The sequence below is a fragment of the Triturus cristatus genome, chromosome 8, assembly GCF_964204655.1.
Source record: "Triturus cristatus chromosome 8, aTriCri1.1, whole genome shotgun sequence".
Taxonomy (NCBI): domain Eukaryota; kingdom Metazoa; phylum Chordata; class Amphibia; order Caudata; family Salamandridae; genus Triturus; species Triturus cristatus.
In genome coordinates, this window is record NC_140591.1 from 6,428,384 (window position 1) to 6,445,009 (window position 16,626).

Below are 16,626 nucleotides of genomic sequence, written 5' to 3' on the forward strand. Positions count from 1 at the left end.
CCTGAGCCCACTTGCTTATACTGTTCTGGTAAGTGTTGTATAAGCTCCCTTATTTCATCCCATTGGCACAATCATATCCTGACAATAGCCCTACAGAATTGCAAGGCACCAATGGGACAGTGACTGGGCTGCACCCCTTTTCTCTGAGACATCCACTTTCTTTATCCAGGGGCTGAGCATCCTGGTGCCCTCAGCATTCGCTCTTTTGCGGGCAGCTTGTACCACCAGGAATTCGGTGGGAGTTGGCTTGTAATGTATGGTGGGTTGGAGGATGAGAGTTTATACTTCTCGTAGACCATTGGGGTGACAATTCTGGCCTTCACCAGGTCTTTTAACACTTCCTGCGTTGGCTTAGGCATGCCCTTAAGCATTGGCTGGAATTGGGTGGCCCGCTGCGTATGAGAGAGTGTTTGCGCTAGGAAATCCTCCTTCTCAGGAACGAAATGCAAATCCACCTTGGGAAAGGTAGCTGGTTTCTGGATAGCCTCATGGTACGAGGTGGTGTCATCAGGAGAAGGCCTGGCAGGTTACATGTCAGGGTCGTTGAGCCCTAGAGGGACCACTTCATAATCGTCCCATGGGCCATCCTGTGGGTCTTCGGTATGTGGGATTGTATATAAATCTACTGGTGGAGGGATCCCCTCTCCAGAAGATGAATAAGAAGACTCCTGGGTGAAGAGGCTGCTGTGGAGGTGGATGTGTAGGTGGGGGAAGGGGAGGAGGAGGTCTAGAAGGAAGAGCAGGATGAGTAGGTCTTGGAGGCAGTGGGCTGGTACCCCTGTCCTGTCTCTAGTTCAGCTTCGGAGGATGTGGTGGCTCCAGCGTTAACTGCTCCTCAAATGTGTGTTGCTCCTTGTGAGGAAGAGTCTGCTGCACTTGAGGTGGAGGCTTAGTAATAGTGTTGCGTGTGTGAGGATGGATAAACAGGCATAGCTGCCGAGAGTCCAGTTCCTCCTGAAGATGCTGAAGGATGGGGAGCTCTTGGCTATCAGAGCCAGCTCTGAGTGGGCGACTTGGTGCCGATGTCTGCTTGGGCCTCAAACACTTTCGGTGTTGATGCTTGTTTTGGCTTTAAAGTCGCTTTCAACTTTGATGCATGTTTCGGCTCCGAAATGTCCTTCAATGCTGAACTGGTGGTGAGTGCCAAAGATGTTGTTGCCGTCGAGGGCGGCTTGTTCTAGTGCGGCTGACTCAGTGCCAGAGTGGAAGACAAATTTGGCTCTGAACCCTTATATCAGTCCTGGCCATGGCTGGAGTGCAGTGGCAGCCCGGGAGGCAGTCACTCCAAATGAGGGCTGGAAGCCTTGTCCCCGGAGGGGCTGTGAGTGCCTTCTTGTGATGTGGTGATCACTGCGTGCATGATCTGGCGTTGAGCCAGGGTCGTTGCAGATCTGAGTCCTGAGTCTGATAGTGACTCATGTTCTGGGCCGAAAGCTGTTACTTGCCTGACGTCGAAATACTCCTTGATTTCCTGCCAGTCAATTATCTCCCTGAAGATGTTGGCGGTCTAGTCTTCTTGCTGTTGTTCCATGGTGTGCCATGCAAGCCATGGTCTCAACAATTACAGCTGGTCTTCATTGACTGAAAAGTGGGGCAGGCGGAGCACTAGGCCTCGTTGTGGTCCATGGACAGGCATAAATTGCAGACAGAATGTTGGTCTGTCCACAAGTACATTGAATAGCACTGTTGACAGTATCTGAAAGGTATTTAATCCATCACGCTTAGACCATGCTCGAACGCGAGACTCGTGGAAAAGGGCCCGACTGGGGCCGATGTACCGTGCGGGAGTAGAGGATCACCCTTGACACAGAAGCAAAGCAGTCGACCATGACATTGAAAAAAATGGGTGCACAGATTTTTCAAAGGCTAGCGGAAATGGAGAACTTGAGAGACCCTGAGGAAGATCACAATGTGGCATAGCCTTCGAGCCCCAACGAAGCACGTCCGAACCCGACGGCGAAAGAAAACAATCTAAGTATAGAGTTGTCACCATGCGCACTGCCAAATAAGGGAGGAGTCACTATACCTCATGGCTTGAAAGACTTCTTCTAACAAAAACAGGTTGTACTCGTCCAAGCCAAACTCTAGATGGCAGGAGTATGTACAGCATGTGTGGCCACAGTTACGTTTGGTTTCCTGAAAACAAACAAAATCATTGGCCCTGATGCACAGAGAGATTTCTATGCATGTAGGGGCCATTGTGCGTTTTCTCTACACATGACCACCGCTTCATGTTGTGGTCTGGGAAAGAGAAAAGAAGTCATGGCCACTGGTACTATGGCTATAAAGCCCTGTGGTGGGTGGGCATCTGGTCAATGTTTTTTGCCAATGGAGCCAGTTACGGCGCTACTGCTGTAATCCAAGCATTTCCCCTGCCTCTAAATTGAGCACAGAACTGGCACGTCTGGTGGGGGGGAGTGCCACTGATTTATGGAGGTGCACTTGCTTTATCAAAAGGCTCTTTTAGCTTTCCTTTCAATACATGAGTACCCGGAACTCTTACATTTGGAGTCAACCACAATGCCTAACATTGTACATAAGTGCTGTTTCTGTGTCCGCACAAATCTGCAACATTGTCCAAAAGGTCTGCTGGTGCTCGACAACTTAGAGACCTCAATTGATAATACAACAAAACGTGCACCAACCTGCAGAGGTCCACACCAATATTCTTCATGGTCACAGTCGCACAGTAGGTGTAGCCCTCCCGCAAGACACCGAAGTCCAGCTCTGCAGGGAGGAGGTGGAAACCCTGCGGCAAGGACTTGCCACCAGTGTTCAGTGGTGCCCCCGCCACAGAGGATGTGTTCACTTTCCGCTTCACAGGACTTTCGACTGTCATAAACTGGATACAGGCAGGACCGCAAGATGGAAGAGATGCACATGTGGAACAAAGCAGAAGAGATGATGTCAAGTACTAAAAGATTGATCTGTGTCATAAAAGGTGGTTAGCAAGCTTCTGCGATTCTATATCAACATTCCTGTTCTGCAGAGAAGCCAGCGGTGAGATGCCCACCCTCTTGGTGAAGTAACATGTATTAGTTGTACTGTCTGGCTGACCATGAGATTCATCCTTAGTAAACCTCTTGTTGTGGCAGTAGAGGGGCTTTGCTCTTCAGAGTACCTAAAACAGGATGCCTTTTTTAGCTGACCACAGGTGACACGAGTTGGAAGTAAGCCTTATAGCCATAACCAGAGCTTGCCTCACATGGAATAGTTGACATCGTTGGGGAAAGAAGTGGCTTTCCTTCTATGTATAGTCAGATTAATTATTCTTTGGAAAGAAGGGGACCCCTACTGCTAATAAACTTGCTATACGTAGGGAAAAAGACCATGTAGGTACAGAACTATAACAAGTGGATAAATATACAAAATAATATATATATGAAATGAATCATGAGATATATATGTATTGATATCAAAAATCAAATAACAGAAAAACTAAATAGACATGTAAATAATAAAAACAATGCGGTAGATGGGGACTACGCGCGTTTCGGCATACCTGCCTTCATCAGGAAAACCGTCTATTGTGCTGACATAAGTTGCAGGGTGTAAGAAGCTGGATATTTCGTGGCTTTGTCAGCTATCAAAGTACAAGCCAAGTCAACAGACAACGGCGCCGTCTGCAGTTGAGCTTTTGGAGCCAGTTACAACATCATTTCGAGCGAGTATCAGATACATTTGGGAAACGCTTGGGTGATTTCCTACACTTTTGACCTCCGAATGAGTTTATGCAGACAGACGTTTTTACAGCCAGCACTGATTAGACCCATTATCGTTTAAGAAACGAAACGAAACGAAACGAATCTTTATTCTTGCTGTCTGTTGACTTGGCTTGTACTTTGATAGCTGACTCGGGAAGAGACGTACACACTATTAGTCGTGGAGCGTCCTGTTATATATCATCGTATATGTATTTTATTTAATGAGAACCTCTGAATTTTATCGTCTTTGACTGCGCTACCTCTGTCTGTAGTCATTTAACTGACGTCCAACCAACGCCACGAAATATCCAGCTTCTTACACCCTGCAACTTATGTCAGCACAATAGACGGTTTTCCTGATGAAGGCAGTTATGCCGAAACGCGCGTAGTCCCCATCTACCGCATTGTTTTTATTATTTACATGTCTATTTAGTTTTTCTGTTATTTGATTTTTGATATCAATACATATATATTGTGTGTATTTTCTTTCATCCATTTTTGAATTAACTTTATTGTATTTTGTTTGCTGACTTGTACATATTGTTACATATTTAAGTTCTATACGCTATATCAAACCCAGATTGAATAATATACAAAAAGAATATCAAATGAAGAAATAAAAGTATTTTTCCAATCAAGGTTTTTGTCTATATGACTAGCACTTTAGTGGTTACATCTCATGATTCATTTCGTATATATATTATTTTGTATATTTATCCACTTGTTATAGTTCTTTACCTACATGGTCAGATTAATTACACAAGTCAATACAAGGGGATATGTCCATTTGGACAAAGCTGGAATCACGCTGTGCCTTCACAGTGCCGGCAAAAGAACAAACGCATCGTTACCACGCATTCGTTCAGCAAGCATGTCTTTACAACGACTTGCTACTGGGGGGCGTCTTGGTGTCATGGTGTTGAATTTAAAGTCCAACACCTCCCCTTCTGATGTGCAGACTGGAGTTGGAATAGTAAATTAAACTATTCCAAAATCCAGTGCCCCCCTAAGACAAGTCGTTATAAAAACTTGCATGCTGAACAAATGCGTGCTAAAGACGCATTTGTTCAAATGACGGCGTTCGGAAGGCATGCATGATAAACGCATGCGGAATGCCGTCATACATTCAAAGGAGTACTAAATTCTGGTCTCTTGGAAGCTGATGAAAGTTTTCTTCTTTTGGGTCCATTTGCCCTGGTGGTAACACTAGAGGCCAGATTTGCAAAGGTCTCATGCAGCTCAGCGCAACACCCAAAGTTTCTGTGCTGCGTTGGGTGAGAAGTAGAGGGAAGGGCAGGTCCATATCTACAGAGAAATAGCACTCTCCTCCCCTCTCCCTAGCGCTGGCGCGGAATTCTACTGCCAAGCACCACACAATACCTTTGCGCCTGGGTACAAAGGTGTCTGTGTGAGTCTAGCATAGGCGTTGTACAAAATACTATGCTTACATTGACTTTTCCCACTCCGTATGTGTGCTGTACAGTGCAGCACACATGCAAAGTCAGAAAAAGAAAGGAGAAATGAAAGCATTTCTTCTTTTAATGTCTGCTTTCTAGTGGCTAGGGTTTTTCATCCAACACCATAGGTGGTAGCACAGGAATGCCCATGCACCATCAATGGAACGCCCCTTAATACAGAGTTCTGCGAAGCAGTGCTTTGTGATGGTTTGCGTCACTTTTTCTTACAAACCAACACAAATACCAATTTGCCGTGGTTTGTAAATACCCAAAAAGGTTTGGATTGGGTTTGCGTTGAAAAGGAAACGCACACCCGACGCACAACCTTTGTAAATCTGGGTCTAGGCGTGGTGACGTATAGTGTGGTGGGATCTGGTGGATGCGATTGGTTTAATTTCAAAGGGATGAATGAAAAATCTTTGTTGTGTTGGTTAGTGTGCCGAATGACAAATACCGGTCAGTATTATTGTTTGGCTGCTTACACAGTGTTTTATCCTGAAAATGTCAAAAAGCTGTAGTAGGTGTTACTGTCACTCAACTCACTGCTACTCTGTCTTTTTATGAACCTCAGAAGTATGAAAATTTGAGTGGAGAAACTGCGATTCAAACCTGTAAGATCTTTTGAACCACTGAATACCTCAACCTACACACCTGAGCCAGAGCTATGGAGGCCTTCATGAGGATCTCCTGCTCTGACGGAGATGCACTCAGTCAGCTGCCCAGGCGTGGAACTACCTCAAAGTGAAGTCTTCTCGAACAACAGTGTTCACGGTCATAGATCTGTGAACATTCTTGGAGCTGAGCTACACAAAAAGGGCAGAATGATGAACTGACGGTGCCCTAGGAATAGACTGACTCTCAAGACCCAACTTTGAGTCAGCTAAGACTGTTCCCTATGGTTCCTTTGATAACTGAAGCTTAGCTAACTCTGTTACCCATGGGTCATTTGATAACTGAAGGTTTGATAACTGAAGACTAGCTAACTCTGTTCCATCTGAATCTTAGCTAACTTTAGGGCATATTTACAAGCCCCTAGTGCCATCGGGGCATCACTTCTTTTGACACTCCAGTGGCGCTGCGTGTTGGCCCATATTTACTACGCCACACAAAGCCACTTTGCGTGTCTTTAAGCAGCCTTGTAAACATGGCTCTCTTACACAATACTCTGCGTCAAAGGGGCGTGTCGTGGATGTTGCTGTGGGTGTTTCCACGCAACACCCATTGGCTTTTTGACACTGCCCCAGATTTATAATAAGCGTACATCTGAGCCAGTGCTAAAAACGAACGCTTTTCCAGCAGAGGCGTTGAAGTGGCGCAACAAGGAGAAATACTTTTATTTCTCCTCGTTTTTTGCTCTTTCTGAGTGTGCTGCGTTCTCCAGCACACATAGAAGGAGTAAAACGCCAGTTGTTCCTTCCTGCACAACAACAATCATCCCTGCAACGCAGGCACCCTCACACCAAGGTGCAAGGGTGCCTGTGTTCGCACATGGCTGCTGTTTTAGCACCAGCGCAGGGGAGAGAGCGGGAGGAGCAGTATTCTTGTAAATAGGGCATACCCCTGCGTTTTTTAAATGACACAGCTCGGTGCAGCCAAATTGCTTGCTGCGCCGCCCTGTGGCATTTCATTGTAAATAACCCCCATTTGTTCCTATGATTCCTTTTGTAAGAGAGTAGGATCTGCTTCACATGGGTACCCCCACTTTTTGCTGGTGTTTCACTGTTTTTCAACCTTAGTCTGGTTGTGGCCCTGCTAATCAGGACCCCAGCCTAGATGCTTCCTCTCTAAAATGGTTCGCATGCACATTAGGTACATATCTAATTGGATTCTGGAGTGCCTTATAAGCCCCTAGTATATGGTATACTATGTACCTAGGGCATAGGTTCCTCAGAGGCCTACCAGGGGCTACAGCATGTATTATGCCACCCCTGGGAAGCACTCCAAAATGACACCACAGGTCTGCTACTGCAGCCTGGGTAAGGGTGTGCTTGCACCCCTTACTGTGGTATAAGCTACCTATATCACTACCATTGCACACACATATAAAACCTATAAGTCACTCCTATGGCAGGCCTTAACAATCCTGAAGGCAGAGTGCTTGGTTTTCATGTGAGAGGGTGCCCCTGCATGAGCAGGGCCCCTCTGCAGCGTTTGGAGTATCTCCTCTGATGCTGTTTGTGGTGCAGCCTGACCATATACTCTTAAGTGCATTATAACCTCGCGGTAAATGCTAACTTTGGGATGGCTGCACGGAAACATGTCGTGTTGGTGTCAACCGCTTTGGAATACTACCCCTCCACCAGTTCTGGCAGCGGGGCTAGCATTCCACCCTTCTAGAGGGAGAGACATGTTCACACTGGTCTAACCCGGTAGGACTTTCTAGAGCCATGGCATCTCAAAATGGATGCCTCTGCCACAGACACGGGTCTGGTCTCCTGCTGCTAACCGAAACTTCGGCAGGGGAGGCCTGGACAATAGGTTTCCTGTCCCAGGGAGGTGTAACCACCTCCCCAGACAGGCAGATGTGTATTGGGGCTGGGCGGGAGCACTCTCTGGTGCTTTGAAGTCCCGCACTGGGGGCACACTTGGTGTCCCTGTGCATAGTCCAGTTCAAACAGGTTGCAGGGGCTACTAGCCCCTGCTCTGGTGCGAAACTGGACAAAGGAAATGGGTGTAGCCACCCCTCTTTCCAAACCCTCCCATAGGTGGGTCCCTAGAGTATGTCCAACCCCCAAACTTAGTATAAGTATGGGAACCCAGTCCTTGTGATTTTAGATTACCCTGGACGAAACTCTGCAATATATATCCTGGACCTTCGATGTTCTATCCTGACTAGAAGACTGAAGAAATCTCCCTTGGGGTCAAGGAGTGACTCCCCTGCTTGGCAGGCACCAAAGAAGCAACTGACCGGTCTGCAATTCCGAAGCTCCTGTTGGACGCCGAACTCTGCATCACCAGAGGTGGATTTCCTGACTTCCTCGAGGCTACCCTGAGTCCACAGCAAAGCTGAGGCCCGTGGCTATCGTGGGTGACGAGGAACCGTGACCCCTGGGCACTGCGTACTATTGCTGGTACCTCAACTTCTTGTATTTTCCTGAAGTTCTGCTTTCGGCTCCGAGTAGCCCCAGCCTTGAGCACTGACTGCACTGAAGATCTCTGGCCTCCACTCTATGAGTGACCCGTGGGCCAGTTTCCAATGCGACCGCTCAAGTCTCCTTCGCGATCGCTAGCCCGTTGGCTAGTGGGTTCCCACAAAGGCAACTCCTCTTCTGCTTGGGCTTCCCTGATTGCTCCAGACGTGCCCTGACTTACCCTTGCTGGGTGAGTCCCTCAGACCTTGCTGGTCTGCACCGACGTCCTTCTTCTCTTTCCACAAGACTTGCCGTTGCCAAGGCTTGTTGGGTCCATTCTGGTCGCCGACACCGCAGCACTCGACAGACTTTGTAGGACAGCTCGAATCCGGCTCGTGAACTTTGTCGACGCCTCCTGGACTTCGTGGCTGAAGAGTCAAAACACCCAACAACTCACCTGAAGCAGCCGACATCTGTGGGCATTGGTCCATCCTGCCCTAGGTCACTGGCAATTGACCCAGACTCTGTCCCCTCTGCTTTCAGGTTCCTTCCATCCTAGATCCAGGCTTGGATCTCTCCAGACACTTCTCCTCTTATATACCTGGTGTGGTTGTCTTTTCATTTGATCATTCAAGGGATTATAGACTGGTAAACCAAGCTGCTTTACATTCCTTCAAGACTTAGCCTGAAGGCTGCTCTCCATAGCTACCACTAGGATAGCTTTCAATAAAGGTTGTCTTTAACCAATCACCATAAGGGGTTGTTTGGACTGGTACAGGGTGCCCACTAGAACTAGTGGAGAGCATATATCAGGCCAACTTCTCACACCTTTGAGAGCTCACACTTAGCTAAATCTATCCCATTTGATAACTGAAAATTAGCTGAACTCATTCCATTGCCCACTAAAGCTGAGCTAACTGTTCCATCGGCTTCCTTTGAACAATGACTCTCTTCCTTATGGGTCATTTAATAGCTTGAGTCCTCACACACCCAGCAAGCTAGGTGTCATGCTTCATCATATGGACTCGCTCCTCGTCGGGTCGGCGGTGCAATACCCGACGGGCACCCATAAAGGGGCTCTTTAGCGGTGATCTCCTGTTCCTGCTGTATGGTGCTGTGGGTGTGAGGGCCCTAGGGGCAAGTGTAGATGTGAAAAAGTGATTCTAAAAAAGGTTGGATAATCCACAGAGGGAATTTTAATGGAGTGGTTATCCACCTTATTAAAATAAAAAAGAAGAGAGGCTGCTCGCTGGCCCAATGAGGGCTTCGGTCTCTCAGCCAGGCGCAGGGGTCGATTGACTGCGATCTTCCTACTACGGACAGGACACCACACTCTGAGATGTTTTATGCTGAGTATCATGGAAGCCAGCGTCATCGCCTCGTTAGGTTACCACTTGACGGGACACCGCACTCTGAGATGTTTTATGCTGAGTATCATGGAAGCCAGCGTCATCACCTAGTTAGGTTACCACTTGACGGGACACCGCACTCTGAGATGTTTCATGCTGAGAGTATCGTGGAAGCCAGCGTCATCACCTCGTTAGGTTACCACTTGACGGGACACCGCACTCTGAGATGTTTCATGCTGAGAGTATCGTGGAAGCCAGCGTCATCACCTCGTTAGGTTACCACTTGACGGGACACCGCACTCTGAGATGTTTCATGCTGAGAGTATCGTGGAAGCCGGCGTCATCACCTCGTTAGGTTACCACTTGACGGGACACCACACTCTGAGATGTTTTATGCTGAGTATCGTGGAAGCCAGCGTCATCGCCTCGTTAGGTTACCACTTGACGGGACACCGCACTCTGAGATGTTTCATGCTGAGTATCGTGGAAGCCAGCGTCATCGCCTCGTTAGGTTACCACTTGACGGGACACCGCGCTCTGAGATGTTTCATGCTGAGAGTATCGTGGAAGCCAGCGTCATCACCTCGTTAGGTTACCACTTGACGGGACACCGCACTCTGAGATGTTTCATGCTGAGTATCGTGGAAGCCAGCGTCATCGCCTCGTTAGGTTACCACTTGACGGGACACCGCACTCTGAGATGTTTCATGCTGAGTATCATGGAAGCCAGCGTCATCGCCTCGTTAGGTTACCACTTGACGGGACGCCGCACTCTGAGATGTTTCATGCTGAGAGTATCGTGGAAGCCAGCGTCATCACCTAGTTAGGTTACCACTTGACGGGACACCATGCTCTGAGATGTTTCATGCTGAGAGTATCATGGAAGCCAGCGTCATCACCTAGTTAGGTTACCACTTGACGGGACACCGCACTCTGAGATGTTTCATGCTGAGTATCATGGAAGCCAGCGTCATCGCCTCGTTAGGTTACCACTTGACGGGACACCATGCTCGCAAACAAACATAATCATGGTTGTTCAAAATCTCAACACTCATAATACACACGCAGTCTGTTAAAGAAGAGAAAATGAGCTGCACAAAATACCCTGGATAAGAAAAGCCAGACGAGAGTGAAAGGTAGCACCAAAGAAAAATAATGGATATGAGCCCACATTAATGGCCCCTAAAGGACTTATAACATAGTCCAAGAAGGACCAATGCAATAGTAGACAAATAGACGCGTAAGTAGTACATATTCTAGCTATACATTAGCAATCCAATACTCACATAGAGTAAGACATATACCATAAAAGGTATAAAGTCTTTGAGACTAAGCTTCTCATCACAGTAAAATAAAGAACAAAACAGCTGTGCTGCTGCAAAGACTATCCGGAGATCAAACATCCTCAAAACCGGAGGCAAGCACTGTCTCGGTAAGAAAGAAGTAGTGCTTAATACTTCAACACCACAAGCACAACAGCAGTTGAGGCAGAAAAAAACCTTTACCCAACTTAAAGGTCCACGGCTGTGGCTGTATAAGAGGGCAGCAAAAGACCCGAAAGGGCCAGATGAACAAGTTACTTACCATCGGTAACGCTTTTTCTGGTGGATACAGTATCTGCCTGTGGATTCGTCACCGGAGCCAAAAGGAGACCTCATTGGCGTGCTGGCTTCAGTTCCACCCATTTTTTCTGTGCCTTCGAGGCAAACGGGTGGAACGACAACATGATTGGAGTATACACAGTATACAATATATACACAAATACATACAGTATATAGTTAAAGAGGAAAAGCTAAAGAAACAAAGCATTTCCTAACAACCAACAGTATGGCGAGCAAGAGATATAGGAAAACAACCAATGACAACTGTTTCAGTATACGCAGGTGGACAACGGGGAGGAGGGTGGGTCAGTGAGGAATCCACAGGCCGATACTGTATCCACCAGAAAAAGCGTTACCGAAGGTAAGTAACTTGTTCTTCTGATGGATACACCTGCCTGTAGATTCCACGCCTTTTGAATTGAATCCAACAGCAGTCCTGCTCCAGGAGGAGGGTGTCCACCTACTCATACCAAAAAGTCCTGCAGCACAGAACGGGCAAAATGTCCATCCGTCCTCACCTCAGAATCCAAGCAATAATGCTTTGTGAAAGTGTGGAGGGAGGCCAATGTTGCAGCCTTAAAAAATATCTACTGCCGCCCGTAACACCTCTAGCCAAAGCAGCGGGGGAAGACTTAGCTCTAGTAGAAAGAGCTCTGATACCTTCAGGAGGCTCCTTCTTGGCCAGGGTGTAGCATATCTTGATACACAAGATGATCCACCTGGATAGCGTTCTCTTGTGGACAACTTTGCGCTTCATCTTCCCCACAAACCCAACGAAGAACTGGTCATCCAATCTTGAGTCTTTGGTTCTGTCCAGATAGAAGCTGACCGTCCTTCGTGTGTCCAGGCAGTGAAGTCTCTCCTCCTCTTTGGAAGGGTGAGGGGAGGATAGAAGGAAGGCAATGTAAAGGCTGTCCCAGGTGGAAAGGAGAAACCACCGTAAGCAGGAAAGCAGCCCTGGTCCTAAGAACCATCTTGTCTGCATGGATACTTGTAAAAGGAGGCTTAGAACTAAGAGCCTGCAGCTCACTTACCCTCCTGGCCGAGGTAATATCCACCAGAAAAAAAAGTCTTAAAAAAAAGCAGCCCCAAACAGCTACTGTGAAGAGGCTCAAACAGGAGACCCCATCAGAAATGTAAGAACTAAATTCAAATCCCATTGAAGCATTACGAAGGGAATGGGAGGAAACCTATTAGTGCGGCCCTTAATGAACCTCATAACAATGGGGGCCTTAAATAAAGATGGTTGGTCCGGCAAACAAAGGAAGGCCGACAAGAAGCCCTCAACTGTTGCCACAGCACAACCTTGGAGGGCCAAGGAAAGTGAAAAATGGTCCTCTCTCCACACCACTTCACAAACCTGGCCCATATAGAAGAATACACAGATTTGGTGGAGTGTCTCCTGGAGTGTCTCCTGGATGATAAAATAACATCCACCACATCCAGGAGGGAGAGAGTAAGAACTCAGGTGGCCCCGTTCAATCTCCAGGCATGAAGGAGCAGGCTCTGGAGGTGGGGGTGGGGGTGTAGAACCTGCCCGTGCGACTGCGAGAGGTCTGCCGAGAGAGGGAGACGGAGCAGAGGGTGCAATTAGAGGTGATGAAGATCTGTGTACCACACCTTCTTGACCAATATGACTTGAGCCCGGTCTTGACAAATCTTCCTCATAACCCAAGAAATCAAGGGTATGGGAGGAAATGCGTAAAGAAGTTGAAAGTCCCAATCTAGTTGGAACACGTCCCCCAATGCTCCCTGCATCGGATACTGAAGACTGTAGAATAACGGGAAGTGCGCGTTCTCGTGAGTGGCAAATAGGTCCACCTGAGGAGACCCCCACAACCTGAAGATGCGACGACTGACCTCCGGGTGAAACTTCCTCTCGTGGTCGGCTGAGTACTGCTGACTGAGACTGTCCGCATGCATGTTCAACAATTCGGCCAGATGATTTGCAACTATGCAAATCCGGTGATCCTGGACCCAGGACCAGAGCCGCAGAGCCTCTCTGCAGAAACAATATGACCCGACCCCTCCCTGCTTGTTGATATACCACATCGCGGTAGTGTTGTCCATAAGGACCTGAACCGACTGACTGCAAAAGGGAGGGAAGGATGGCCTTGAGAGCAAACGTATTGCCCGCAATTCCAGAAGGTTGATGTGGAGCAACCTTTTCTCTGGAGACCAAAGGCCCTTGACCTCCAGATCCCCCAGATGAGCGCCCCACCCTAGAGTGGAGGCATCCGTGATCACTGTGGTCAATGGTGAAGGAAGATGAAAAGGCCTCCCTTGAGACAGGTTGCCCGAAACACTCCACCAAGACAGCTCCGCTGCAGCATCTCTGGAGATTCTGACCTTCTCCCCGAGATCTCCATTGTGTTGAAACCACTGCCTGTGGGGGCACCACTGGAGTACCCTCATGTGCCAGCGTGCATGGTTGACCAACAGTATACAGGAAGAGAACAGACTGAGCAGGAGTAGGACTTTCAGGACTGGAACAACTACTCCATCGTGAAACAAAGGAATCATTTGCTAAATGTCGAGAATCCTCTGCAGAGGTGGGAAAGCTCGACACACAACAGTGTCCAGTAGTGCCCCTATGAACAGGCTGCGCTGACAGGGCACCAGGTGAGATTTGGGTACATCTATCAAGAAACCCAAGTCGAAAAACAGCCGAGTTGTGACATGCAGATGATGCAGCACCATCTCTGGGGACTTTGCCTTCAGCAGCCAGTCGTCCAGCTAGGGAAAAATGGAATCCCTGACCTTCCGAGATGGGCTGCAATCACCGCCATCACCTTCCTGATGACTTCAGGATGGGAAGATGATAATACGCATCCTGCAAATCGATCAACACCATCCAGTCTTCCTGTTGCTGTGCCAGAAGAACCTGAACTAGGGTCAACATCTATAACTTTTCCTATCTGAATTAAAAAAAATGAAAAAACCTGAGGTCAAGAATTGGATTCAAACAACTGTCCTTCTTGGTGATCAGGAAATACCGGGAGTAGCAACCCTGACCCCACTCCTGCTCTGGAACCACCTTTATCACACTTTCTGTAACAAAGCCAGAACCTCCTGCTACCGGAGCAGCAGATGGTCTTCTAAACACCAGCCCTGATGAGGAGGGTAAGGAGGTGGAAACTCTAGGAAGGGGAGGGCGTACGAATTTACTACAAGATACAAAACCCAAAGATCTGATGTAACAGATTTCCAATTTTGTAGAAAATGGGACACCCGGCCTCCTACGGGACCAACATGCTCTAAGATGGGGGATATAGAGCTGCTTTCCTGTATTACTGGTGGTGGGGCCAGGAGAAGAGGAGGAGAGGAAGACTGTTGTCGGGAGGCTCCCCGCAGATGGCCTCTACCCTTCCCTCTGTACAACTTGTACAAAGGGTTTTGCTGCTGTTGCTGCTGAGGCTGTTGGCGGCCCCAAAAGGAAACCCCTTTTCCAAAACCTCGAAACCTCCTGAAACCATAACCTCTAGGCTGAGATTGTAAGCCCAACGATCTCACAGTAGCCCTACTGTCCTTGAAGCATTGTAAAGCTGAGTCCGCCTTCATTTAAAAAAGGCTGGACCCTTCGAAAGACAAATCAAGAGGAATGGCCTGCACATCCGGAGAGAACCCCGAAGACCTGAGCCAAGCATGCCTCCTGTTGGCCACAGAGGAACCCATCACTCTGGCAACAGAGTCCACAGTATCTAGACCAGACTGGATCACTTGACGGGCTGCAGCTTGCGTATCTGCCAACATCTCCAAGAAGTGAGCACGATCATCCTCCGGCAGTTTAGGAGCTACCTTTTTATCAGAATCCATTAAGCCGTGAATATATCTCCCCGACAGGAACGTGGCATTTGTAGACTTTGAGGCCATGGTCGCAGAGGAGAAAACCTTTTTGGCCAATTGCTCCAACTTTTTCGAGTCCCTGTACCCCAGAGTGGTGGGGAACAAACCAGCCACATGCTTTGTCAAACAAGAAGCTTGAACTACCAAGCTCTCCAACGAAGGATGGAAGGTTAAACGGGCCGGATCACCAGGAGCAGCCTTAACTTAAAGCGCCACGCCACCATCCTCGATACCACAGGGGCAGATAAGGGCTTCTGCCGCTCCCCCATAATTGGCTCAGTCAAAGCCTGGTTCAAAGGCAACAAGGGCTCAACCACAGAAGATGGAGAATGCAACACTGCAGTCAATAATTTTGACTTGACTTCAGCTGTGGGCAATTGCAAGTCCAACGGATCAGCTGCCGTTCTGATAACTGAATGATAACGAGCAACATCATATGAAGGCAAAGCTTTCGGGGAAGAAATTTCCCAGTCAGGGGAAGTGTCCAAGCCACTGGCCTCCTAAAGGCCCTCAAAGTCATCCACTGTATCAATGATTTCCCTTCTTCCGCCTGATCCTGCTGGTATTCTTCTTCCTCCAACAGCCTCTGAGCCTCCCTTCTGCAGCGCATCCTCGGTATCGGCATCGGCGGCGCCAGGCATGGGGTCGGTGACATTGGCACCGGCATTAAAGGAGGCCCCTCCGAAACAGGCCATGGCGCACAAAACTCCGGGAAGGCGCTGGCCCAACTCCTGATGGCGCTGGTGACTGAGGAATTGGCATAGAAAACCTCGGCGCTGGGAACTGCCACAACGGAGCCACCAGCATGAAGGGCCCACAGGGTGCCTGGGCATACTGCTGGGGAACGCCAAAATTAAATGAAAGCGGACCCACGTGGCCCAAAGGGCGCACCAGTAGGGTAAGCTGCTTTGGCAAAACCACCAAACATCGCATTCAGGAAATGCAAGGGATCTGCTCCTGGACCCGGAAAGGATGGATGAGGATTTGCAACCCCTGGGTGTGGATCCGACTGAGATCGAGCAGCAGGCTGAGGCTGCGACGCCGGGGACACTGGCTCCAGCACAGGCGACACCACCAGAGCTGAAGAAGACTCTATCGGAGCCGGTAAATCTCTGGGCGCCGGAGAACCTCTTGGCGTCGGAGAGCAAGCTGAAGATGCCAGTGGAGAAGGAGAGGGAGACGACGAGATGACATCTTTATTGTGACGCCGCTGAACTGGAGAAGCCGACCCCAAATCCTTGCCCTTCGATGACCGACGACGACAAGACCCATGTCGGCTTCTTCCTATGCTTCTTTGACTTCAAGGTATACGAAGTCAACGACCTCGACTTGGACCTCTTACGACCTCTCTTCTCATCTTTTGCCCATCCCATGAAGAGCTTCGCCTCACGCTCCTTCAGTGTCTTCAGATTCATCTTCCGACAAGATGAACACCCTTCGACGTCATGATCCGACGCCAAACACCAGAGACAATCGTCGTGCGGATAAGTGATGGACATATGTCCCCCATACTCTCCACAAGGCTTGAATCCCAACCTCTTCGTTGTAGCCAAAGCACTGCTACACCAAGGGAAACAGCAGAAACAAAGTATACACAA

The 16,626-nt window shown here is 48.5% G+C and overlaps 1 protein-coding gene across 1 annotated transcript in view; it reads right to left on the bottom strand.

The window, feature by feature from the left end:
* The window catches only part of SPAG17 (sperm associated antigen 17), a 1,802,643-nt gene that overhangs the window by 89,247 nt on the left and 1,696,770 nt on the right, over positions 1 to 16,626 (bottom strand). The window contains exon 47 of the mRNA XM_085620708.1: positions 2,646 to 2,842. Coding sequence (XP_085476834.1) covers positions 2,646 to 2,842 — 197 coding nt within the window. The remainder of the gene's footprint in view (positions 1 to 2,645; positions 2,843 to 16,626) is intronic.